Source organism: Chiloscyllium punctatum, chromosome 7 (assembly GCF_047496795.1).
Source record: "Chiloscyllium punctatum isolate Juve2018m chromosome 7, sChiPun1.3, whole genome shotgun sequence".
Taxonomy (NCBI): Eukaryota; Metazoa; Chordata; class Chondrichthyes; order Orectolobiformes; family Hemiscylliidae; genus Chiloscyllium; species Chiloscyllium punctatum.
Genome location: NC_092745.1, coordinates 54940355 through 54967235, shown reverse-complemented (window position 1 = coordinate 54967235; position 26881 = coordinate 54940355). Strand labels below are relative to the sequence as shown.

Here is a 26881-nt window from a genome sequence, read left to right as displayed (position 1 = left end):
CTGAGGATTGACCTGCTAAAAATATGAAGGGGTTAGATGTAGAAAGCCGTTTATCTTAATGGAGGATTTCAAACCATATTTCTTACGCTTAAGAAAGACACTAAAAATTCAGTAGGGATTTGAGAAAAAAAGGTTCTTCACAGAGAGAGTGGGTAGAATATATAATTTCTTACAACATGGAGTAATTATGGTGAATAACACAAATATCTTTAAGGGCACACCAAATTGAGTCAAAGAGATATACAACACAGAAACAGACCCTTCAGTCCAACTCATCCATGCCGACCAGATATCCTAAATTAGTCTCATCCCATTTGCCAGCATTTGGCCCAAATCCCTCTCTCCACCCTTCCTATTCATATACCCATCCAGGTGCCTTTTAAATATTGTAATTGCACCAGCCTCCACCACTTTCTCTAGCAGGTCATTCCATACACACACCACCCTCTCAGTGAAAACGTTGTCCCTTCGATCCCTTTTAAGTCTTTCCCCTCTCATCTTAAACCCATGCCCTCAAGTTTTAGACTCCCTACCTCAGGAAACAGGGAGTCTATTTACCCTATCTATACCCCTCAAATTTTATAAAACACTATAAGGTCACTAACGTGGTGCCACTGTTTAAGAAGGGTGGTAAGGTCAAGCCAGGGAACTATAGCCCAGTGAGCCTGATGTCTGTCGTGGGCATGTTGTTGGAGGGAATCCTGAGGGACAGGATGTACATGCATTTAGAAAGGCAAGGACTGATTAGAGATAGTCAACACGGCTTTGTGCATGGGAAATCATGTCTCACAAACTTGATTGAGTTATTTAAAGAAGTAACAAAGAGGATTGATGAGGGCAGAGCGGCAGATGTGATCTATATGGAGTTCAGTAAGGCGTTCAACAAGATTCCCCATGGAAGACCGGTTAGAAGGGTTAGATCTCATGGAATACAGGGGGAACTAGCCACTTGGATACAGAATATTGGCTCAAAGGTAGAAGACAGAGGGTGGTGGTGGAGGGTTGTTTTTCAGACTGGAGGCCTGTGACCAGTGGAGTGCCACAAGGATCGATGCTGGGCCCTCTACTTTTTGTCATTTACATAAATGATTTGGATGTGAGCATAAGAGGTACAGTTAGTAAGTTGCAGATGACACCAAAATTGGAGGTGTAGTGGACAGCGAAGATGGTTACCTCAGATTACAACAGGATCTGGACCTGATGGGCCAATGGGCTGAGAAGTGGCAGATGGAGTTTAATTTAGATAAATGCGAGGAGCTGCATTTTGGGAAAGCAAAACTTAGCAGGACTTATACACTTCATGGTAAGGTCCTAGGGGGGTTGCTGAACAAGGAGACCTTGGAGTACAGGTTCATAGCTCCTTGAAAGTGGAGTCACAGGTAGATAGGATAGTGAAGAAGGCATTTGGTTTGCTTTATATTATTGGTCAGAGTATTGAGTACAGGAGTTGGGAGGTCATGTTGCGGCTGTACAGGACATCGGTTAGGCCACTGTTGCATGCAATTCTGGTCTCCTTCCTATCGGAAAGACGTTGTGAAACTTGAAAGGGTTCAGAAAAGATTTACAAGGATGTTGCCAGGGTTGGAGGATTCGAGCTATAGGGAGAGGCTGAACAAGCTGGGACTGTTCTCCCTGGAGCGTCGGAGGCTGAGGGGTGACCTTATAGAGGTTTACAAAATTATGAGGGGCATGGATAGGATAAATAGACAAAGTCTTTTCCCTGGGGTCAGGGAGTCCCGAACTAGAGGGCATAGGTTGAGGGTGAGAGGGGAAAGGTATAAAAGGGACCTAAGGGGCAACCTTTTCACGCAGAGGGAGTTACGTGTATGGAATGAGCTGCCAGAGGAAGTGGAGGAGGCAGGTACAATTGCAACATTTAAGAGACATTTGGATGGGTATATGATTAGGAAGGGTTTGGAGGGTTATGGGCTGGGTGCTGGCAGGTGGGACGAGATGGGGTTGGGATATCTGGTCGGCATGGATAGGTTGGACCAAAGGGTCTGTTTCCATGCTGTAAATCTCTATGACTCAATGATCCCTCAGCCTCCAATGCTCTTGGGAAAATACCCCCAGCCTATTCAGCCTCTCCCTATGGCTCAAACCCTCCAACCCTGGCAACATCCTCACGAGTCGTTTCTGAACCTTTTCAAGTTTCACAAGTAAGCAAGCAAGAGAGAAAGGACAGGACTTGTGGTCACATTAGGTAAAATAAGGTTCAAGGAGACTCATAAGGAGCATGAACAAAGGCACAAACTCATTGGGCCTATTGGCTTTGTTCTAAAATAAATTTGATATTATTCTATGAACTGCTCTCATTACTATTATAGAAACATGATAACCAATTAGCAAAAAGGTGAGCTCCCACATGCAGTCAGTTGAATGTTGATGGTGGTTGAGGAAAGAGGGTTTTCAGTGGATTGGAAGTGGATGTGAATAAAATTTCTCCTATTAATAATTGTGTGGTAAAGTTAACACAAATACAATACTATTTTTAACGTTACTTTATACTAAAGGAATTCTATTGGCATTGCCTCTTTAAGCTAACGATACAATTGAATAGGGTGTGTTTTAACTCCTGACCCTGGCTGAATGCCTGTACAAACACACCAGGATGTACATCTGTAATGTCCAGTCTGCTTAATACTGGAATCTCATTGTATTACCAGCCCCTTACCAAATGGGGTTGCTTGCTGCAATTGAACCTGTGCAACATTGGGAGGCCTAGCAGTTTCGTCTTGGTAGGAAGGTTTATGAACACAGATTTGGAGGAAGCATCGGCATTAATTGTCCAAACTATTTATTATGGTGTCCAGGGGTCACCGTCTGCTCTTCCTGGCCCTTCAAAGACCATTTTGGTTTCTACTTACTAAAGGAGGGCCTGTTCTTCTGGCCTAACTGCTTCTAGTCAGCAGCATTTCTATAGCAGATAGCCCCACTCACTTAGCCATGCAAATAGTTTTGGGATCTTACTGATGTGATAAACAACTATTCCTGAGATTTAAGGAGGCCTTGCATTGGAATTAAATTTGTAAGCAGGCCACTTTGATTTTAATTATCATACTGTTCAGTTTACTATGAGTGACAGGAGCAAAAATGCAAACCAAATTGTGCAGCATAGTTAAAGGCTAGTGAACATTTATTGTATCTTTGATTTCCTCTGGTTATGTCTTTGTACAGATGGTCTAGTGAGTTACAGTAGTCCAGTTGGTCACCAAATTTTCTCACCCAGGAGCCCCACAGTTTATTTGAATGACTCAGTCTATGATGGTGCAATCAGTTCAAGGTAAGATGACCTACATTTTAACAAGTTTCCCCTAGCTCTACTCTCCAAGTATGTTGCTTTTTAACAGGATTTTCAGCGATGATTATCAGGATTGGTCTCACTGAAGTTGGGGTTATGTACAATACCATGAGTTGGAAGAGTTTGTGGAGGCACTAAGGACAGAACTCATGCTTAAAATATATCTGTCTTAAAGAAATTTGCTTGTTAGCCAGTTTTATTTTTCTCAAATTCCCAGCAAAATTTCAGATCCATATTAAATCAAGTACTCAGTATCCCAAACAATGGTACATTCTGATCTGGAGGTGGTGCTCACCACAATCCATAGTCGAAATCACTTGAGAATTTTGATCCTATTTTGAAACAGTTCTATTTGCCTGACAACAGGATGTGGTGTAGAATAAAGAAACTGTTTCTGAGGATTGGAACCTCACCAAAAAACTTTTCACAAGAAACACAAATGTCATAAAATAATTTAGTTGTCTGTATTTCGTGGCTATCGTTGAATATTCTGTCCTAGTTCTTCAGTCAGTCATTCTATTTTACAGAATTATCTTGATAACTCCTCCCCACCTCTGTAATCTATTCTTACCCTACTAACTCTTGAAAACTGTGAGTTACAGATTGACTTTTTATTCATCTCCATGTTACCACAACACAGAGGAGCAGAATCAGGCCATTTGGCCCATCGAGTCTGCTCTACCATTCAAACATGGCCCATATGTTTCTCAACCCTGTTCTCCTGCCTTCAACCTATAACCTTTGATCCCCTCTCTAATCAAGAATCTATTTATCTCTGTCTTAAATATACACAATGACGAGGCCTCTACAGCACTCTGCTGCAATGAATTCCACTGGCTGATGAAATTCCTCCATCTCAGTTTTAAAGGGTCATCCACTCACTCAGAGGCTGTGCCCTTGGCTCTTAGTCTCTCCTTCCAGCGAAAACATCTTCTCCACCTCCACTCTATCCAGGCCTCTCAGTATTCTATAAATTTCAATCAGATTTGTATTTGCAGAATTGCATTTTATTTTGCTCAAAAACTGCATAAATCCATGTAAGATTCTGTAAGTCGCACTTTAGAAATAGAACGAGTCTGATGCAACATTGGGACACAGACAAACTCTAACCTCACACCTTTAATGCATGGTCTGAGCTGAGATGGCACCTATTGTTAGAAAAGCTGAAGCTATTTTGAGAATGTAACTTAAAAGAAGGAGTTCTGGGATTTACATATTAAAGAACCGAAACTAGCATATCCCATTCTAGAAGATGAAAGTTTTAATATATCATTATAGCTCCATGACACATAACTGTTTTGCTATAAATTCTGTGCCACCTGATGAAGAGGTAGCACCTCAAAAGCTAGTTGGACTATAGCCTGGTGGACTATAATTTGGTGTTGTGTGATTTTTAACTTTTTCTACCCCAATCCAACACAGGCGTCTCCAAATCATTCAACCAGATCGTTATTGTAGAATGTGAATAGTTGTGGTCCCACATGGATCCTTGCAGAACTCCATTAGCCACTGGCTGCCATCCTGAAAAAGACAACTTGATCCCTATTCTCTGCCTTTTGCCAGGCAGCCAATCCTTTATCCATACTAGTACTTTGCCCCTAACACCATGGGCTATTATCTTATTTAGCAGCTTCCTGACCAGCACCTTGTCAAAGGCCGCCTTGGAATCCAAAAAGATCATGTCCACTGGCTCTTCTTTGTCTAGTTTACTCATTACATCCTCCAAGAATTCTAACAGATTTGTCAGGAATGACCTTCCCTTGACAAAGTCGTGCTGACTATTGATCATTGTCTCTTAAAGGTATTAGAAAATTGGATGTAAATTTGTCTACGAATTAAATTCATGAAGCAAAGAATGGTTATAGCACAGAATCAGGTCATTTGATCCATCACATCTGTGCCAGCCCTTTGCAAAAGCAATTTAGTTCGCTTCACACACTTGCCCTTTCCCCTGGGCCCTGCAATGATCTTCCCTTGTCCAATTCCCTTCTGAAAGCCAGAATTGTATATGTTTCTATCACTCTGTCAGGCAGTGCATTCCTGGCCCTAAATGTCATCTAAAATGTTTTCTCTCATTCCTTCCTTTCATTTGTTTGCTAATGCCCTCAGAACTTTTCATTATTTAAGAAAGTTTAGGACCCATTCTTTAATCCCTAAAATTGAATTCAGTCATATTGGCATTAGTACTATTGTTTTACCATCAGTGCTGCACACAGAGTAACAACAACTCTGTATAATACAACAATGATATGAGACCATCTACACAAAGGCTAATTATGATAGGGATATTATGATGCATTCAAGCAGCAGCGAATCTAACTCTTATTAGTGGCAAGTTACAACGCTGCCATGCTGTGGCAACACAGCCAGTTTCTTGAAATATTTAGCACAGTGCTAACTTAAAAAGTATTAAACACTGGAGTACTTTATTGCAGTTCTTCCTTCAAGGTTTTTTTGAAACAGCAATTGCCCGAATAAAGAATTGCAAATAGACCACAAATACCATTAACCCTTACTGCTTCGGTTTCTTTTTGAGGAAAGTTTATAATGAGATATTATTTAGAAAAATAATTTTGTGGATGATTATGGCATAAACGTGGAAAATACAGGAAATACTCAGCACATCAGGCAATATCTGTAAAGTGATCAACAGAGCTTCTATTTCAGGTCAAGAACTTTTTATTTGATCAACACAACTGTTGCGTTTGTAACTGTTCTGAATACTTATTTTCTTAATCATCTGCCTCTTGGTAAAATAAACAAATGCCACTGATAGATGCAACTAAATTTGGTATCTTCGCATTGAATCCCATAAATGACATAATGATTCTTACAGGCTTTTAACCCCAGGTGTATTCTATTCTTCTGTTTCTGAATAAGCCTCATCATTGCCTCTTTGTTCCTAGGATGATTTCAGAAGGACTTGGTCAGATGACAGATGGTGTCTGGGGTTTGGATGATTTCACACAGAGTCATGTGTACAATGTGTGGCCAGGGTATGACTACGTGGGATGGAGGAATGATAGCTTTGAAAACGGCTACGTACAAATCCTCTTTGAGTTTGATCGGATCCGAAATTTCACAGCAATGAAGGTACAAGCTGCTCTCTTATTTCTTTGTAAATGTCATTCTTTCAACAAATGTTCAATGATTAGAAGCATTCATGAGATTTTTTGGACCAACAATAACTTTCTTTAGAGTGTTAACATAATGCATTACCGGAGGTTATAAAACAAAATTTGATATTGAGCCAAGTAAGGAGATATTAGATCAGATGTGCAAAGGCTTTGGTAAAGAGGTAAGTCTAATTAAAGGAGGGAGAGTAAGGTAGAGAGCTCAAGAGGTTCAGGAATTCCAAAATTTCAAGCCTAAGCATCAAAAGGCAGAGTAACTTATGGCAAAACATTGATATATAATTGGTACACAAGTGGCCAAACCTGGAGAAATTCAGAGATTTTGTAGAGTTGTAGGGTTGAAGAAGGTTATAGATTAGGCGAGTGTGAGACCATGGTGGGATTTGAAAACAAGGATGATTTTATTTTAAGTCGAGCTGTTGCCAGTCTGGGAGACCAAGAATCCGGAGGAAAGGATTGCCTTTGTCATAGCCCACCATCTTTAAAGATCAAGGACTCCACACTTCCTGCTGACTTCCAATGGACCTCAGCTGTAATGCTAGCAGTGGCCTGACAGACCTCACCTGAAAATGGCATGGACCTCCTGCTCAGCTTTATAAGAATTGACCTCCACCTTCCCTTTACAAGTAGCAATACTGTTGAGGGCAGATATCAAAGCCAATCATGGATCCTTTCACTGCTTGCATGAACCCAACAGATCCTAATAGGAAGAGATGGAAAAGAAAACAGTAGTAAATGAAAATAATTAAAACTACCAGTGTTCTTCTCCCCTGTCTCCGTGCTAACTCAGTGAATTTATCCAGTGAACTTAAATACGTACCAAGCTCCATTCCCAGTCTGTGCTCATTCACCTTATTTTATCAATGGGGCAGAAGGTTCTCTCCCTACGCCTTGCTCTGACAGGAAAGACCAGCTTGGATCCCTGTTCCTTATGGCTATTCAGTATTCACTATCCCGCAGGTATTAACTAATGAGGACCTCAGGAACATACATCACTTTAGTTGAATAGTATCTTTGTAGGCAGCCATCTTTGATAAGATACAGCACAGCAAGTAGTCCCTCTGCAAGTTGTTAGTTGTGGCTCACTTCTCAAGTCAAAAGGTTCCAGGTTCCCATCCCATTCAAGAGATTTGAGCACAAAATCTGCCCTACTGTGGAACACAGTCTTTCAGATGAGGTACTATTTTGAGATGATCGTTTGGTGGGACTGGGGAGAGGGAAGGATCTGAAATGATTTTATGGAACTGTTGAAAAAGGGACAGGACAGATATCTGGGAAAGCACCTATTCCCTTAGCCAACATTGAAAATAGCTTCATCTTGTCATTCATTTGATTCCTGTTTGTGGGAACTCGCTGTGCACAGTCGTGAGTGTGGTGCTGGAAATACATTGCAGGTCAGGCAGCATCTGGAGAGCAGGAGAATCGATGTTTCGGGCATAAGCCCTTCACACTGATTTCCACAAATTGTTACACTACAACAGTGATTGCACTTTTAAAAAGTACATTATTGCCTGCAAAATATTTTAGGGCATTCTAGGTTGTAAAAGGTGCTGTATAAACATTCCTTTCTTGTGCAATTGTAACTCTCATATGGTGTCCTGCTTTCAGAAGAGGGAAGGATCGACAGAAATTGACAAGTAAAATTATTTTAAAATAAATTCCACCATCCCTAGTAGTTATTTTAAACAATACACAGATGGCAAAACTTCTTGCTTCTAAATGTATTTCATCCCCTTTTTTTTCTCCTTTTCCTTTAAGTATGTTTTAACATTTATTGAGAAAGTTATAAATTATTGTTTTGCACTTCTGTAGCACCTAGAATTTGTAAATCCAGTGCCCATGTAATTATAGTTCTCTATGGGACCTCACTGTGTCAATGTTGAAATGTCTCCATCGCCTCTCCTCTTCATTTCTCTGTGCTTTCCTCCTTCCTTATAGCCCTGAGATCTTTGCACTCTATTGATTCTGGTCTCTGGTCCCTCGAGCATCCCCAGTTTTAATCATTCCGGCATTGGTGGGCAAGCCTTCAGACCTCTGGGCCCTCACCTCCAGATGACTCCCCCTACACCTCTCTACATTGCTTTCTTGCTTTATGACATTCCTTAAATCCTACCTCTTAGGCCAAGCTTTGGATCATCTGGCCTTTTTTCAAAAATTCGTTCACTGGATATGGGTGTTGTTGGTTAGGCCAGTATTTATTGCATCCTTCATTGCCCATAGAGAGGTTAAGAGTCAACCAGATTGCAGTGGGTCTGGAGTCAGACCTAGGGCAGGCCAGGTAAGGATGGCAGTTTCTCTCCCTAAAGGATATTAGTGAACCAGATGGATTTTTCCCAGCAATCAGGAATGGATTTATGGTGATCATTGGACTCTTAATTCCAGATGTTTATTGAATTCAAATTCCACCATCTACCATGGCAGGATTTGAACCCAGGTTCCCGGGATTTTACCTGGGGCTACTTGATTACTAGTCCAGCAACAATAACATGAGGCAATCACCTTTCCAATATCTCCTTCAATGGTACCTTGTCAGATTTTGTTTGGTAGCACTTTGGAGGGTGTTAAAGGCACTACACAAATACAATCTGTTCTTGTTGTTGCATCACCATATTTTCTATCCATGGCATATAAACATAAACATGGAATGGTTCATTTGTTCAGCTGATTCTCATTTGAATGTACTTTAGAAACTGTACAAAATTGTGAAAGAGTGAATTCTTCAATTAAATGGCGGATTGGCCCAGCATCATCTCATTAGTACTCAGTGTCACTAAGCCCCAGTCCACACAAATTGAAACATTTGAGAAATGATGTAAAGATAGTATCATCATTGCCAGCATTAACTGCTTAATAGCCTATCAATACAAACAGGTTAGCATTTTGTTGTCATTTGCCGAGTTTCTGCATCACGGACTTTGTTAGAATTAGCCAGGTTTAAGTGAATGAAAGACGTCGCTTCCTGTAATAATTAAGCTCTTCATAGCTCAAGAAAATAGACTCAGCTCATAACTACATGTAAACCAAACAGACTGAAGTGTTGACCTCAACTAAAATTTATAAGTTGCAATAACAGAGAAAGTTTAGCACGTTAGTTTCAAAATTGCCATAAGCAGATTGATACCAATGTATTTGAGCTTTTCCCCATGACCAGAGGTGTTAGTTTTTATTAAACCCACACTGACTGGGCAGAAGAATGGGGAAATCAGGAGGAGAACTGAGCTTTAAGTTCTTCTTCTCAAGTCGTGAGAATTTGAATAGCTCATGTTCTCCAAGTCATCAGACTCCAAAGTAAAAAGGGATTTTAAAAAATTTGTAGTTTGATACCTGAGAGATTATTGTAATAAATGTTGCAGTAATAAGTTAAGTTGACACACACCAGCTCAAAGATGAATCATTAGAACCAAAACCTAGAAAGGATTTAATATCGTATTGTATCAATACTGAATTAGTGCATTTAACCATTAATTCAGCATTAAGGAGCCCCAGGAAAATAAGAATCAATGAGAATCAGGAAAATTCTCTGCTAGTTGGAGGCATACCTGGCACAAAGGAAGATGGTTGTAGTTGTTGGAGTTCAATCATGTCAGCTTTGAGACATGACTGTGGAGGTTGTTCAGGGTAGTGTCGTAGGCTCAATCACCTTAAATTGCTTCATCAATGACCTACTCTCCATTATAAGGTCATAAGTGGAATATTCACTGATAATTGCACAATGGTCAGCACCATTCACCATGCATCAGACACCGAAGCAGTCATGTCCATATGCCACAGTACCAAGCCAATTTTCATGCTTGTGCTGACAAGTGGCAAGTAACATTCACGCCACACAAAATGCCAGGCAATGACCATTTCCAACAAGAGAGAATCTAACCATCACCCATTGGCATTCAATGGCATTGTGGCTACAGAGTGTATCATCCACGGTATGCACTGTAAACTCATCAAGGCACCTTCAACAGCACTTTTCTCTTATGGGAGAATCTAAAACCACAGTGCGGAATTTCAGAATAAGGGGTCTCCCACTTAACAGATGTGATGAGGATTTTCTTCTCTGAGGGTTTTTAATATTTGGAATCTCCTACCATGGAAAACAGTGGGATTTTGGCATTTGAATATATTCAGGGCTAAATTAGAGTCATACAATCATAGAGTTATATAGCATGGAAACAGGCACTACACCCAACCCAACAGACTTTTGTTTGACAAGCAAGTAAACGGTTATGAAGACAGGGAAAGAAGTGGATATAAGGCCACAAACTGATCAGCCTTGATTTTATTGAATGGCAGAACAGGTTCAATGTGCTGAATAACATACTTTAGCTACCATTTCTTATGTTCTGTTATTCCCTAATTATAATGTTATGATTAGGAAAAGCAATGTGCAACTGAGTGATTTGTGTCTGTGCGATTCAATTGTATTTGAAGATGACTAAGGCAGCTCATGTTGCTTCATGAATAAATGGCAATGGTTGAAGTTTATCTTACATCTTATAATTGAGAATATGATTTGCTTTATATAGCACGTAAACTAGTTTGGCAGGTTGGTAGTCTGTTAAATGTAATGTACAATACTCGCATGTTTCATGGTGTACAATTCTAACATGTAAACCTTTCATCACCATAGGTCCATTGCAATAACATGTTCACAAAGGCGGTGAAGATATTCAGAGAAGTGCAATGTTTTTTCGGCTCAGAACCAGGAAAATGGGAGCCAAATCCAGTTACATCTGTTCTGGTTCTAGATGATGTCAATCCGAGTGCTCGCTTTGTCACTGTTCCACTACAACACCGTATGGCAAACGCCATCAAGTGCCAATTCTACTTTGCCGATATATGGATGATGTTCAGTGAAATTTCCTTCCAATCAGGTACTTGCAAACTATATCAATGTTTGAAATGTCCTCATGCTCCATTCACAAAATACCCTTCTCATATTTCTTCCCCATTGAGTGCTATTTGTCTTTATACATTGCACATCCAGAAATTTAGTGATCCCAATTGGTCTTGTGACATGTCTGCCATCATTCATCATAACCTGATGATAAAATAACTTTTGACTTAGGCAGATGGACTTAGAGCTTGGATTAATAAAGATAACTATGATGTATTACTACAGAGACTTGGCTGAGAGAAGGATAAGCCTGACAGTTTAATGTTCCAGGATCTAGATGCTTCAGGTGAGGTAGAGAGGGATGTAAAAGAGTTGGGGAGTTGCATTACTGATAACGGAGAATATCATAATTTACTGAGGGAAGTCACCTTGGAGGGCTCACCCAATATAGGTAGAGCTCAGGAATAGGAAAAGTGCAATTACTTTCATGGGATTGGACTATAGGCCTTTCAACAGTCAGCGGCTGATAGAGGAACAGATATGTGGACAGATTATGGAAAAATGTAAAAACAACAGAGTGGCTAAGGTGGGTGATTTTAACTTTCCCTATAATGACTGGGACTCCATTAGGCCAAGGGCCTGGATGGGGGAGATATTTATTTGGTGTATCCAGGATTTTTTAAAATGTAAATAACCTAACTAGAGAACAACCTCTCAAGATGTTGAGAGGCATAGAGTGTATAGCCAGAGATTTTTTTCCCATGGTGGAAATGTCTATCACGAGGGGACATAATTTTAAGGAAATTGGAGGAAGGTTTAGGGGAGATGCCAGAGGTTGGTTCTTTACACAGAGTGGTGGGTGCATGGAATGCACTGCCAGCAGTAGAAGTCGAGTCAGATACAGTAGAGACATTTAAGCAGCTCCTGGATAGGCACATGGAAGCTGGTACAATGAAGGGTATGTAGGTTAGTCTGATCTTAGAGTAGGATAAAAGGCCAGCACAACATCAAGGACTGAAGGATCTTGTGCTGTCCTGTTCTATGTTCTATCTTCTATGTTCCTACTAGACCTGGTATTGGGAAATGAGCCAACCCAGGTGTTCAAAGTTTCAGTGGGGGAGCATTTGGGAAATTCAGTGACCATAGTTTTTAAGCTACAAATGGATAAGGCTAAGGGTAGTCCTCAGGTGAAAGTGCTAAACTGGGGAAAGCTAATTATCACAATATTAGGCAGGAACTGGGAAATGTTTATTGGGGCAGCTGTTTGAGGATAAATCCACATCTAGCATGTGGGACTCTTTTAAAGTCCAGTTGAATAGGGTTCAGAACCAGCATGTTCCTGTGAAAATGTCAATTACTGAGGGACATAGGTTTAAGGTAAAAGGAGATACATTTAAACGGAATGTAAGAGGCAAGTTTTTTACAGAGAGGTAGTGTAATTAGCTGGAATGCACTGCTAGAGGAGGTGATCAGGGCAGATACAATAGCAACATTTAAGAGGCATCTTCATAGAAATGTGAATAGACAAGGAATAGAGGGATATGGATCGCATAGAGGCAAAGCTTTATTAGTTTAGAAAGGCATCAGGTGTTGGCGCAGTCTTGAAGGGGCTGTTCCTGTCCTTTATTCCTTTTAGCTCCCATTTCAGTTGGGGTGTTTCGTGCTGTACTTTCAGAGCTTTAATACAGAAGTAAGGAAATTTGTGTTTCAATGGCACTTGCCTTTAGTTTAAGAAACTAGCCACCTACTATGGACTCAACAGTTGACTTCTTGAGAGACCAAACATCCATTTTCACTGTTCCCATCGCAGCTTCTTCATTTCATTCATGTGCATCTCTCTGCAGCTTAGTTTGCAGGAAACAAACTTCCTTCTGCATTTCTTGAAACCTGACAATCATTTGATCAGATCACTAGTTGGTAAAGGAGAGCGAGTAGTTAAATACTGTTTTTTTTTACTGTAAGTCTGACATTGCATCTGTAGAGAGAATTAAACTTCAATAGCTCAAAGTGACTTAAAGAGGTAACAGATTTTGCAGAGGAATTTTTGTGGGCAGCTTTGCATTTAGTTCCTTGTCTGAAAACATACTATTGTACAAGGTTAGTGCTCACTAAGCATAAAATGGTCACACAACTCAAAATATTAACTCTGTTTTCTCCCCACAGATGCTACTAACTCACTGAGTTTCTCCAGCAATTTTTGTTTTTGTTGGAATCTGACCCCATGGCATCATATGAATCTCCTATTAGGAATTTCAAGATCATATCACTTTAAAGGAGAAATTACGCATGGATTCCTGATGCCCCACTACCACCCTCCCAACCCATTATTTGCACACAATTTAAATGGTGTGTGAATGAGAAAATAAAGGTTCTGAGTTTGTCTTTGCTGTCGGCTAAGGTTTGAGACCTGTTTTTTAAATTTTCTGACAAATCACAGATTAGAGCAGAATACATGGAAGACATTCAGCCCCTCACCTCCTCTCTGCCTCTTTCAAAGGTATCCTATGCCCGGTCCAATTAAATCAGTAGGTTACCATATTGCACCTCCTCAAAACCGCCAATGCAACTACTCCACCACTAACTGAGACGTTGGTCAATAATTTGTTTGACTGAACTGTACATATAAGCATTTCTCTCTACATTAAACTGATACCTAACCAAGAAAGTGTTTCATCAACATCATCCAATCTTGCATTGTCCTCATAATTCCAACTGTTGACTGTAGCAGATATTATTTCATGATCATTTCTAAAGCTAATGCAATTTGTTTTGGTCAACTCATTGGCTCAAAGAATGGATACTTATGATGGTACCATTTTTTCTTGTTGCAGACACAGCAATGTACAATACTTCTGGGGTTTATCCAACCATGAAAGTAGACAGCACCACTCACAGTGAAATAGGTAAGTGGCTATCAATTTACCTCATACTTCAGCAGACATTTGAAGAGGAATGTGAGTTAGCGCTGTCTAGTTAATTTTCCAAAATAATGTTTCCTTCAGAAAAAATTTGTTTTTGTTAACATTGTTATGCTGCATCTTTTCCAATATTATTACTAGACAAGTCAGCTCCCAGACTGAATGAATAGGTCACTTTTTTGTTTGGTTTTGTTGTAGTGAGGTTGGCTTTTACTGCACCACGAGTACATAATGCAAAAGGCTTGGTTGTATTTGTAAAAGTGAAGTTTATTATACAAAAAGTTGAAGTTATGGGCGGCACGGTGGCACAGTGGTTAGCACTGCTGCCTCGCAGCGCCGGAGACTCGGGTTCAATTCCCGCCTCAGGCGACTGACTGACTGTGTGGAGTTTGCACATTCTCCCCGTGTCTGTGTGGGTTTCCTCCGGGTGCTCCGGTTTCCTCCCACAGTCCAAAGATGTGCAGGTCAGGTGAATTGGCCATGCTAAATTGCCCGTAGTGTTAGGTAAGGGGTAGATGTAGATGTAGATGTAGGGGTATGGTTGGGTTACGCTTCGGCGGGGCGGTGTGGACTTGTTGGGCCGAAGGGCCTGTTTCCACGTTGTAAGTAATCTAATCTAATCTAATCTAATCTAATAAAATAGAATATACCAAACTATTTACACACAAGTTTAAAGATTACACAACACACGGTAAGCTAAAATCCCACTAATACCAACAGCACTTTGTTACAGTATTCAAACACAAAAAAGAGATTTCCCTTCTCTATTACATAAACTGTTCGACTTAACCGTGGCTTTAATTCTCTGTTTTGAGAATCTTACCGTTTCTTCCTTGGAATCTCATACAAGTGAGCCTTGACTTTCCCAGCTTCTAATAACCTATTAAGGGTTTTAACTAAACACTTTTAGTCTGGATCTTAAACACTAAGATAGTCTATTTCTAATACTTCTAAATCACCTTGCTTTCACAGAAACAACTACTTTACATATCCAACTTCAGCCATGGCTCTCTAAATCTGCTAAACTAAAACTCAAAAAATGTTTCCAAGCTGTCGGTGTTTTACCTAATGAAAAGAAAATATCAATGTCTAACCTTCTAACTCAGAGTGTAAAGCACAACCGTTTAGATTGTTTGCATGTAAAAACTCTCCAGTTGTAAACAAATTCCTATCAGCCTCCAAGAGCTCGCTCTCTCAGATTGTTTTTAAAAGAAATCACCATGACTACAGAAATAATTACAGTTTAATCATTAATCCCTTTGCAAACATAGACCAAAACTGCATACGACTAATCTAAACCCTAAAATAAATTATATTGAAATAACAATACGTTACACCTTAAATCAGAACATGCATTTCAGAGTGTGTGTTTGGTACCGCCATATGATGACTGCCCTTGGATAATTCTTCATTGTTTCTTTCTGATTTCATCAAGTCAAAAATCACACGACACTGGGTTATAGTCCAGCAGGATTTTTGATTTTGTCCATCCTGGTCCAACACCGGCACCACCACATCATGATTTCATTAAATAATAGCAGCACTTTGAGAAATATCCCAATTGTCAGGATCTTCCATTGCTGCAGGAATTAGGTGCTCATGTGTAGTTTATTGTCATGTCAATGTGCTTTGGCTATAGGAGGTCTGTTCCCCACTTTACTGCACCGTTGTAACAATAGTTCTTGCACTCTAAGAGGTAAAGCCACAATAGTCTCAAAAGACCATATTCCCTCATTCGGTCACCATGTCTCAGGCCTGGGGCGAGGTTGAGGAGGTAGGACCTCAGTCAGAGTGGGATTTGAACCCGTAGTGTTGCCATCATGCTGCATCACAAACAGTGCAACTAACTGAGCTATCAAGCTCTACATTTATATGAAATTGGTGCCTATTGGCATCAGAGGTGCATGCATGTTATTTAGGCCTGGTCAAATGTGTTTGAAAGTTTACATATTCTCATTCCATTTTGTGGAATCGGCATAACAATCCCTATTTTCCCCATTGTATTCTCAGACATCAACCCAACGCACAAAGTGGATGACAGCAACACAAGAATCCTCATTGGCTGCTTGGTGGCTATTATTTTTATCCTTGTTGCCATCATCGTCATCATCCTTTGGCGGCAGTTTTGGCAGAAGATGCTGGAAAAGGTTTTAATATCTTTACTGAAGTTTTTTTTTCCACCAGCTCTACTTTAGGAGCATCTAATGGTATTTTATTTCCCTTCTGCTTGAGATGTTGTGAATGGGAAAACAGGAGTCAATTTGTCAATGAAGTAATGAAAAAACAGGAATAAATGCAGTGGGCAAATGAAAAATTCTGGAAATGAACAGTAGCTCAGTAAACGTGAGGGAAGTAGGCAAACATTTCTGCTGGAACACTCACCAGCACTTACCATTCTGACCAAGATATTGACTCATTTTAGGGATCCACCTTCCTTATCCAATGATGCACTGTGCACTTCCAGCATTTTCTGGTTTCCCCATCACCATCCAGTGTCAGATTAAAAACTGTGCTCTAGAATTTGTGATGAAAAGTGATTCATGAATCAGCTGCAATTCCACATGACAGAAGTTCAAGGAACAAGTAGCCCTGTTATTGTAAAGATAGTCAGTTCTTGTGACTCTGGTTTTGATACTGGCAGGGCCTCTGCACTGCTCAGACAAAAGGTCACAGCTCAGACAGAAGCTTGGTCACTAAGTTTCTGCAAGTCTTTTGTCTACTGGAGACATCATGCCATACCAGCCTTGACTGAACATCCGCTACAAGGTGTTATTTATTATTTAGTGGTAACAAATTCCTAAATTTAAGCAAAGACCTCCTCATTTGCTGAATTTAAGGTGATATGTCTGCCACTTAGTGTATAGAGGGTTCATGCCTCAGTAATGTGCAGCATTGTTTGTGTCTCTTTGTAAGTGCAAAAAGGGTTTGTACTGAGGCCGCAGTGGTGGACATTGGCTGCATAGGAGCCCTGCGTCATTCAAAGCTGATTAGCAAACCTCACTCTCACAGCAGAAGCCAAACAGGTGGGGGGTTTGTCACAAGAAACTTATTAGTGACCTGTGTTTTCCATTCCTTGATCCAAAGGACAACTGCTGGTGGATCTTGCTTATGGAGGGTGCTCCATAGGTTGGGGTGTAGTTTAGATGAACAGGTTATTGTGGAGTGTAAATGAAGTGCAGCACAAATTCTTTCAACCAGTTTTTATCAGCATCAGAAGTCACATGACACCAAGTTATAATCCAATAGGCTTATTTGAAATCACAAGCTTTTGGAGCACTGCTCCTTCTTCAGGTGGAGTGAAGGACTCCGCCTGACGAAGGGACAGTGCTCTGAAAGCTTGTGATTTCAAATAAATCTTTCGGACTATAACCTGGTGTCGTGTGAATTCAGATCTTGTCCACCTCAGTGCAATACCAGCACCTCCACATCACAGTTCTTGTCAGTCAGCAGTCTATCCACTTCCAAGTGACTGAGGAATGAGAACCTTCAATGATATAGCTCCGAGAATTAGAGGTCATGCATTAGCATAAATTGAGGATTGGTTACTATATAGAAGACAAAGAGTCGGAATTAATGGATCTTTTTCAGTTTGGAAAGATAGAACTGATGGAATGTCACAAGGATCCATCTTAGGGCCTCCATTACTTACTGTCTATATTAATGACTTGGAGCAGGGGTAATGTATCCAAATTCGCTGTTGATCACAAATGGCAGATTGTGATGAGGACAAAGGAATCTGCAGGGAGATATAGATATGTTGAGTGAGTTGGCAAAACCTTAGTAGATGGAGTTTAATGATGGAAAGTGTGAGGTCATGCACTTTGGTATGTAACTTTAAAAGGCAGACTATTATTTAAGTGAAGGGAGACACCAAAAAGGAATCTGGAGGGGTGTCCTTGTGCATTAAACCCAAAATGTTAGAACTCAGTTCCTCATGTAATTAAGAAGGCAAATGGAAATTTCACCTTTATTGTAAGGGATTTGAGTGCATACCTGCAGTTTTGTATACAGTTCATCCTCCTATTTAAAAAATATATATGTTAGCAATGGAAGTTATTCAAAATAGATTTATCAGGCTGATTCTTGGGGTGATGGGGATGATTTATCAAGAACAGCTAAATAGGTTAGGCCTCTATTCGCAGGAGTTCAGAAAAAAGATTCTAGAAAAAAATCCATTTTGAAATGTACAAGATTCTGAGGGGGCTTAACAGGATAGATGTTAAGATATTTCCACTCATGGTGGAATCTCAAACTAGGGGACATAGTTACAGAATAAGGGGGCACTTATTTAAGACAGAGATGCAAAGGAATTCCTTCTCCCAGAAGGTTGTGAATCTCTGGAATTTTCTACTCTTAAGAGTTGTGGAGGCTAGATCACAACGATGTAGATAAATATTTGAAATATCAGGGAGTTAAGGGCTATGCTGAGCTGGCAGGGAAGAGGAATTGAGGCAAATGAACACTACCCTAACCCACCATCACCTATCTCAACTCTTCCACAGTTGCCAAATTATCAGATTACATATCTGACATCAGGTGCAAGAGGAGCAAAAAATTCCACAAAGTAACGAGAAGACTGAAGCCAGCAGCTCTGGTCACTGGCTGCAAACTCTGTTCCCTCATTACTGATTCTTCTTCCCTGACGCTAAACTCGACTATCCATAATCTCTGCACTATATTTGACTCAGACATGAGTTTTCAACCGCATATTCACTTTGGCAAAATTTTTCTCATTTCCAGCTCTGTGACACACCATCTCCTACATTACCTCGGCTGCTTTCCTGCTGAAACCCTTACTCAGTTCCTGGTTACCTCTGGGTGCTCCGGTTTCCTCCCACAGCACCAAAGATGTGCAGGTCAGGTGAATTGGCCATGTTAAATTGCCCGTAGTGTTAGGTAAAAGGGGTAACTGTAGGGGAATGGGTGGGTTGCGCTTCGGCAGTTCGGTGTGGACTTGTTGGGCCGAAGGGCCTGTTTCCACACTGTAAGTAATCTAATCTAATCTAATCTAATCAAACCTGACAATTCCAATCTACTCAGAAGCCTCCCTGTTTCTACCCTCTGTAAAACTCCAGTCAGACAAAACTCTGCTTCTGCCTTAAATTCCGCTCAAATGCCAATCATACATCACTCTTGGTTCCCAGAAAAAGAACAATTTGATTCTAAAATGCTTATCAGGCGACTGACTGTGTGGAGTTTGCACGTTCTCCCCGTGTCTGCGTGGGTTTCCTCCGGGTGCTCCGGTTTCCTCCCACACTCCAAAGATGTGCAGGTCAGGTGAATTGGCCATGCTAAATTGTCCGTAGTGTTAGGTAAGGGGTAGATGTAGATGTAGGGGTAAGGGTGGGTTACGCTTCGGCGGGGCGGTGTGGACCTGTTGGGCCGAAGGGCCTGTTTCCACACTGTAAGTAATCTAATCTAATCTTTGACCTTGCCCATCCCATGCTCTGTAATTTCCTTCAACTTCCCACCCACTGAAATATCTGTGTTTTTTGAGGTTGACCTCTTGAACATTCACAATTTTAATCAAGCCACCGTTGATCAGCATTCCTTCAGTTGCTGGGAGCCCAAATTCTGAAATACTCTCACTGCACTTCTCTGCCTCCCTATCTCACTTTGATGCATATTAAACCTACCACTCTCCTCATGTAGGTCGGTGTCTTTTTTTGATTCATTAAGGTCCTGAAAAGTACTTTGGAATGTGTTATTCTGTGAAAGGAGCTGCATAAATACAAATCGTTATTGTTGGATCCACATTCCTTGAATATTCGTGTCTGACAAAAATCCATCATGTTTTCAGTTGGCTTATCCCCAACAAGAATCTAATCCAATTTCCACTTTTTTCTGAGTGAAGAAGTCCCCAGAGCAACCTCACTCTAATATTTAGGTTATGCCCCCTTGTTCTGGACTGGACTATCAGAGGAAATGGTTATCTACCCTATCAACTCCTATAATCATCTTAGGCACTTCATTAGAAAAATCCATCTAGTTACTTAAGCTCAGGGAAACACAGGCATCAGTAACAGCTTCCACACCAATTGACAGACTATATGAACTGTACATATAGCTAGGATGCAGAGTCTGGTGGTATTTGTACAGATTTCATGGAAGACGGCTTCTGTTTCAGGCTTCACGTCGAATTCTGGACGATGAGCTCACAGTGAGCCTCTCACTGCAGAGTGAGACCATTATGATAAACAACAAGTCCTCTCCACCCAGTGAACAAGAATCCAATTCCACATACGACCGGATATTCCCACTTGGACCTGATTACCAGGAACCATCAAAGCTGCTCCGCAAGCTGCCAGAATTTTCCCTGAGTTGGGATGAGCCAGGTGAGAATATTGAAAATGACATAAGCTGCTGAATTCATTGATAGTTTCAGCAAATTGTTTGATATTTAGATAATTGTTTGAGCTTTTTGTTTTGGTGTTTGACTGTGTGTGTGTGTGAGGGTTTCTCTGGATTATCCTGCCATACCATGCGGGATGCCAGATTTCTCCTTGATGTGTTTCCATAATAGCATGACTGAGATCTGGAACTCACCAAAGGAAAGCTAACATTCTCATGGTTTGAAGGCAGTTTCTGTCAGTATTTCTTCCAGTGATATATGATCTAGACAAGATAAAATTGTCTTCACCAAAGGCTTTCTATAGGTATGTCAGGAATAAAAGAATGACTAGGGTAGGAATAGGTCCAGTCAAGGATAGTAGTGGGAAGTTGGGTGTGGAGGCTGAAGAGATTGGGGAGACACTGAATGAATACTTTTCGTCAGTATTCAGTCAGGAACAGGACATTGTTGCCGATGTGAATACTGAGTCACAATTAATTAGAATGGTCGGCTTTGAGGTATGTAGGGAAGAGGTGTTGGAAATTCTGGAAAGGGTGAAAATAGATAAGTCCCCTGGGCCTGATGGCATTTATCCTAGGATTCTCTGGGAAGCAAGGGAGGAGAATGCAGAGCCATTGGCCTTGATTTTTATGTCCTCGTTGTCTACAGGAATAGTGCCAGAAGACTGGAGGATAGCAAATGTGGTTCCCTTGTTCAAGAAGGGGAGTAGGGATAACGCTAGTAACTATAGGCCGGTGAGCCTCACTTCTGTTGTGGGCAAAGTCTTAGAGAGAATTGTAAGGGATAGGATTTATGAACATCTGGATAGGAATAATGTGATCAAGGATAGTCAGTATGGTTTTGTGAAGGGCAGATCGTGCCTCACAAACCTTATTGAATTCTTTGAGAAGGTGACTAAGGAGGTGGACGCGGGTAAAGCGGTAGATGTGGTGTGTATGGATTTTAGTAAGGTTTTTGATAAGGTTCCCCATGGTAGGCTACTGCAAAAAATATGGAGGTATGGCATTGAGGGTGAGTTGGAGGTTTGGATGAGGAATTGGCTGGCTGGAAGAAGACAGAGGGTAGTAGTTGATGGTAAAGGTTCATCTTGGAGTGCAGATACTAGCGGTGTTCCGCAAGGATCTGTTTTGGGACCATTGCTGTTTGTCATTTTTATAAATGACCTGGAGGAGGGGCTAGAAGGTTGGGCAAGTTTGCGGATGATACGAAAGTCGGTGGAGTTGTTGACAGTGAGGAAGGATGTGTCAGGTTACAGCGGGATATAGATAAGCTGCAGAGCTGAGCAGAAAGGTGGCAAATGGAGTTCAATGTGGGTAAGTGTGAGGTGATTCACTTTGGTATGAGTAACAAAAAGATGGGGTACTGGGCTAATGGTCGGATACTTGGTAGTGTGGATGAGCAGAGGGATCTTGGTGTCCATGTACACAGATCTCTGAAAGTTGCCACCCAGGTAAATAGTTCGGTGAAGAAGGCATATGGCGTACTGGCTTTTATTGGTAGAGGAATTGAGTTCCGGAGTCCTGAGGTCATGTTGCAGTTGTATAAGACTCTGGCGGGCCGCATCTGGAGTATTGTGTGCAGTTTTGGTCGCCATACTATAGGAAGGATGTGGAGGCACTGGAATGGGTGCAGAGGAGGTTTACCAGGATGTTGCCTGGTATGGTAGGAAGATCATATGAGGAAAGGCTGAGGCACTTGGGGCTGTTTTCATTGGAGAAAAGAGGTTTAGGGGTGACTTGATAGAGGTGTACAAGATGATTAGGGGTTTAGAAAGGGTTGACCATGAGAACCTTTTTCCACGTATGGAGTCAGCTATTACGAGGGGGCATAGCTTTAAATTAAGGGGTGGTAGGTATAGGACAGATGTTAGGGGTAGATTCTTTACTCAGCGAGTTGTGAGTTCATGGAATGCCTTGCCAGTAGCAGTGGTGGACTCTCCCTCTTTATGGGCATTTAAACGGGCATTGGATAGGCATATGGAGGATAGTGTAGGTTAGGTGGGCTTGGATCGGCGCAACATCGAGGGCCAAAGGGCCTGTACTGCACTGTATTTTTCTATGTTTTCTAAATAAGAACAGTGCTAGTGATCTGAAAAAAGTGTTGAGACTACACAACAGACCTGAAAAGAAAAAGTGATAAATAGCTGAGTGTGTCATAGTATAGTGATTATGTTATTTGATAAGTTGTCAAGAGATAGGACTTAAAATCCCATCACTGGAGTGGCTATTTTCTAATCAACCTGTACAGATATGTTATTACACACCTCTGGGACAGATGAGATTTGAACCGACTCTTCCTGGCTTAGACTTAGAAATACTACCACTGTGACACAACAATTGTAACTGGATATTTAAGTTCAGTTAATTAAATAAACGTGGAATGAAAAGTTGCTATCAATGGTGTAACCAATAGGTAGGCATAAAACCTAATTAATTCTCTATTAATGTGCCATCTTTACCTGGTCTGGCTTACATGATCCTCCAAATCCACAGCAGTGTGATTTTTTTTCCTTGACTGCCATCCACTCAGTTGTCAGTACCACCTTGTCAAAAGCAATTATGTATCAGCAATAAATCAGCCTAGGGATTCCCATATCCTGTTAAAGAATCAACAAGGAACTTGAGAAAAACACTCTCCATTTCTTTATTGATGAACAATTTTTTTCACCGAAAAGGTTCATTTCATTTGCAGATCTTTGTGGTGTGCATCAATTTATTCAGAAGGTACACCAGCTTCTGGAGAAAGGGTTAACAATTTTTCTAAGTTTTTAAGCAAAAGTGCTATATGTCGTTTTCATGATGACAATGGCACAGCCCCCAGTGATATCTCAATAAAAGCAAGTTATATTCATTTGGCACGATTAATGTAATTAAACATTTTTTTACAAAACAAGGCCGCTAAAAGTTTCTTAAAGGAGGGAAATGAGGAGGAGAGGTTTACAGGGGGAATTTCAGAAGGCATGACCACCAATGGTAGGGTGATTAAAACTGGGGACACTCGAGGCCAGAATTAGAAATGTGCAGATACCTTAGACAGTTGTGGAGCTGGATGAGATTCGAGAATAAGGGAGGGGTGAGGCTATGGAGGGATTTAAAAACATGGATAAGTATTTTAAAATCAAGAGTGACATTGTTCAGGAGCAAATATGTTACCAAGTAATCAGAAAATGGTTTGTATGCACTTCTACACAGCCAGCTGTCTCTCCAAGGCACCAATTTCAAATTGGGGATTTTAAAAAAAATTTCTCATCTTAAACATTGAAGTGAAATATGTATTGCAGAGGGATTGAGTAAAATGTTTTTTTTCCTCTCCTCAGGGTGTAGCAGTGATTATGCAAAACCACTTGGAGCACCGCAGGATAATGTGCCGCATTATGCCGAGGCTGATATTGTGAACCTGCAGGGTGTCACTGGGAGTAACACTTATTCTGTACCTGCCGTGACCATGGACTTACTGTCTGGTAAAGATATAGCTGTGGAGGAGTTCCCACGTAAACTGCTGACACTTAAAGAGAAACTTGGAGAGGGACAATTTGGGGAGGTTAGTAGAATGTTTAAGCTAGTGTTAACCATTGAACTGGAGCATAGAAACATAAAGAAGCAGGACATTCAGCCTCCTGTGTCTGCTCAACTGGATCTGAGTTTATTTGTACTTGGACTCAAATTTCCTACCTGTACCTTTTTTTCCTTGTTACCTACTGTCAAACAAATAACCTACCTGTCTTGGTTTCAAGAGTTTCACGATTGCACAAAACAATCTGTTTTGTGACAAATACTTCCTGATTTTGTTTCTGAATGGCCTCACTCTACTATTAAGATGATGGGCAGAATTTAATGTTATGCCCTGAGGACATTTAGTCGTGGGTTGAGGCAAGGGACAGTTATAATGATACAAATAGTGTAAGGTATCAACAAGGAGATAATGTGTGATACCATCATTTTTGTAGTGTGTTGGTTGGCAGTAATTTAAAGAACACTGCATGAACCATACCCTCAATGTCAAAATCACCATTGTCTTAGTGTAAAATTATAAGCTTCAAATTCTGATCTGTTCAAGGTTCACCTTTGTGAAGCAGAAGGGATGCAAGAATTCATAGACAAGGAGTTTCCATTTGACATTTGCGTCAATCAGCCAGTGTTGGTTGCTGTAAAAATGCTACGGTCAGATGCTAACAAGAATGCCAGGTGAGTGCTACTTCACTCCAAAATCTTTTCCAAGAACCTTGCTGGGATTTCACCATCACCACTACTAAAATTATAAGCACATTGTCCTTTGGTCTCAATTTGTTAACATTTATTCAGGTCACAGATGAAATTCTTAGCTATGCCTGGGGGCGGCACGGTGGCTCAATGGTTGCCTCACAGCACCAGGGACCTGGGTTTGTTTACCGCCTCGGCGACTCTCTGTGTGCAGTTTGCACGTTCTCCCCATGTCTGTGTGGGTTTCCTCCCACAATCCAAAGATGTGCAGGTTATGTGAATCGGCTATGCTAAATTGCCCATAGTGTTCAGGGATGTGTAGGTTAGGTGCATTAGTCTGGAGTAAATGTAGAGTAGTAGGGGAATGGGTCTGGGTGGGTTAATCTTTGCAGGGTCAGTGTGTACTTGTTGGGCTGGAGGGCCTGCTTCCACACTGTAGGGATTCTATGATTCTAAGAATGAGGATCTTTTGGAAAAGCTACAATAAACAAATTGTTTTCCTTAGTTCCATATTTTACTAATCTGCTATATTTGTATTTGAGAGAGGTTGGTAAATACTGCAGGGATCTTTCCATGCCAGCAAACATTACTTTTTATTTAAAATAGCTGCCCTGCAATACTGCCATATCCTTCTGCTTTGTTTGTCCCAATTGGATTAAATCCATCTGTACAGCCCTAGTGATTTAATTTGACAAGACACTGGTCCTAGCATGGTTTAAGTGAAACCATTTCCACTGGAATGGCTGCCTTCCATCCCTGTACTGGTTACAGTGCCTCATGAATTAAACCCTTGCCGCCCAAACCAATCTTCCAGCTATGTATTAACCTCCTTCATTTTACTTACACTATGCCATGTGTCCATAGCTTAGGTCCACAGATCATTGTGCCAAAGTTTCTACTTTCTAATTTAGATCCTAACTGTTCAAATTCTTTGAAAATTGTAACTTACTCTAAAATAAAACACCAGAATTAATGTAATACTAGACAGGATGAGCTTTTTTGTAAAAGAGAGAAGAAATGTCTAGAGACCTAAATTCAAATTGATAACCTTACTTATACTTCCAGACTGAAATATTCATCAATTGTACTCAGCAACCAGCTGTTTTCCCTGTACTGCCATCACATTGTGGTTTGTGATTACCAGTCTCACGGCAGGCCAGCCTCTCAATCCACCCTCCTGCTCGCCTCTCATGCTGGAAACTTTACTTCCTGCAATAAACTTTACTTAGAACAACTCTTACTCGCTCTGCACTGAATTCCTGCTTTCAATCAAATTCTTAGATGTTAATATAGGAGCAGGAATAGGTCATTTGGCCCTTTGAGCCTGCGCCATGATTGATTATGATCATGGCTGACCATCCAATTCAATGGCCTGGTCCTACTTTTCTCCCATATCCTTTGATCACTGTTGCTCCAAGTGTTATGTCCTTCTTGAATTCAAACAGTGTTTTGTCCTCAACTGCTTTCTGTGGTAGTGAGTTACACAGGCTTACCTCTCTCTGGGTGAAGAGATCACTGAACCTTTTTCTCACTCAGGAGAAGTCCCCATTCAAACTGACCAATTGCCTTGCTGACCTTAGAGTGAAAAACCTCCTTTCTTAAATGGAACTACTCTGAGTCATGTCTTAGCTACAATAATCAGTCTTGCACTTAGACAGCGGACTTAGGTGATTGAATGATCAGGCAGGCCTCTTTCAAATAGGCTATTTTACCTTAGCTAAGGTAAATCCAAATCTGTCCAAATCTGACTTTGAAAAGATAGATTGATTGAATACCCAGTTTGAACTAAATTTCCAGATATACTCATTTGGCCTTTGTCTCATTCAGATGAAGTCTCCATTCACATGGACAGTACACCCTCACTGGATGCTGCCACTAAGCTAAAAGACATTCACCCTACCATTTTTAGATCTGATTCCACCACTGGATAAGATTTGGTAAATAATTCCAAGTGTGCTAAGACTTACATCAACAAACAATTTACATTGTCAGTCAGACTTACTGTTTGTTGTACTTGTACCTACTCATAGATACATATGTTAATATACAGGGCCCTGATCTTTAAATACAGAAAATACATGTACATGTGCTTTGTCTGATTTAAATGAACAGAATAGATTACAGCCATTACTTGGTTCATTCATCA

General features: G+C 40.7%; 1 protein-coding gene across 3 annotated transcripts in view; it reads left to right on the top strand.

The window, feature by feature from the left end:
* LOC140479660 (discoidin domain-containing receptor 2-like) overlaps nucleotides 1-26881 on the top strand; it is a 155610-nt gene that overhangs the window by 119274 nt on the left and 9455 nt on the right. For all 3 annotated transcript variants that reach the window (XM_072573604.1, XM_072573605.1, XM_072573603.1), the window contains exons 6-13: nucleotides 3178-3283; nucleotides 6208-6394; nucleotides 11060-11303; nucleotides 14098-14169; nucleotides 16195-16331; nucleotides 20312-20519; nucleotides 23853-24076; nucleotides 24593-24720. In XM_072573604.1, coding sequence (XP_072429705.1) covers nucleotides 3178-3283; nucleotides 6208-6394; nucleotides 11060-11303; nucleotides 14098-14169; nucleotides 16195-16331; nucleotides 20312-20519; nucleotides 23853-24076; nucleotides 24593-24720 — 1306 coding nt within the window. The remainder of the gene's footprint in view (nucleotides 1-3177; nucleotides 3284-6207; nucleotides 6395-11059; nucleotides 11304-14097; nucleotides 14170-16194; nucleotides 16332-20311; nucleotides 20520-23852; nucleotides 24077-24592; nucleotides 24721-26881) is intronic.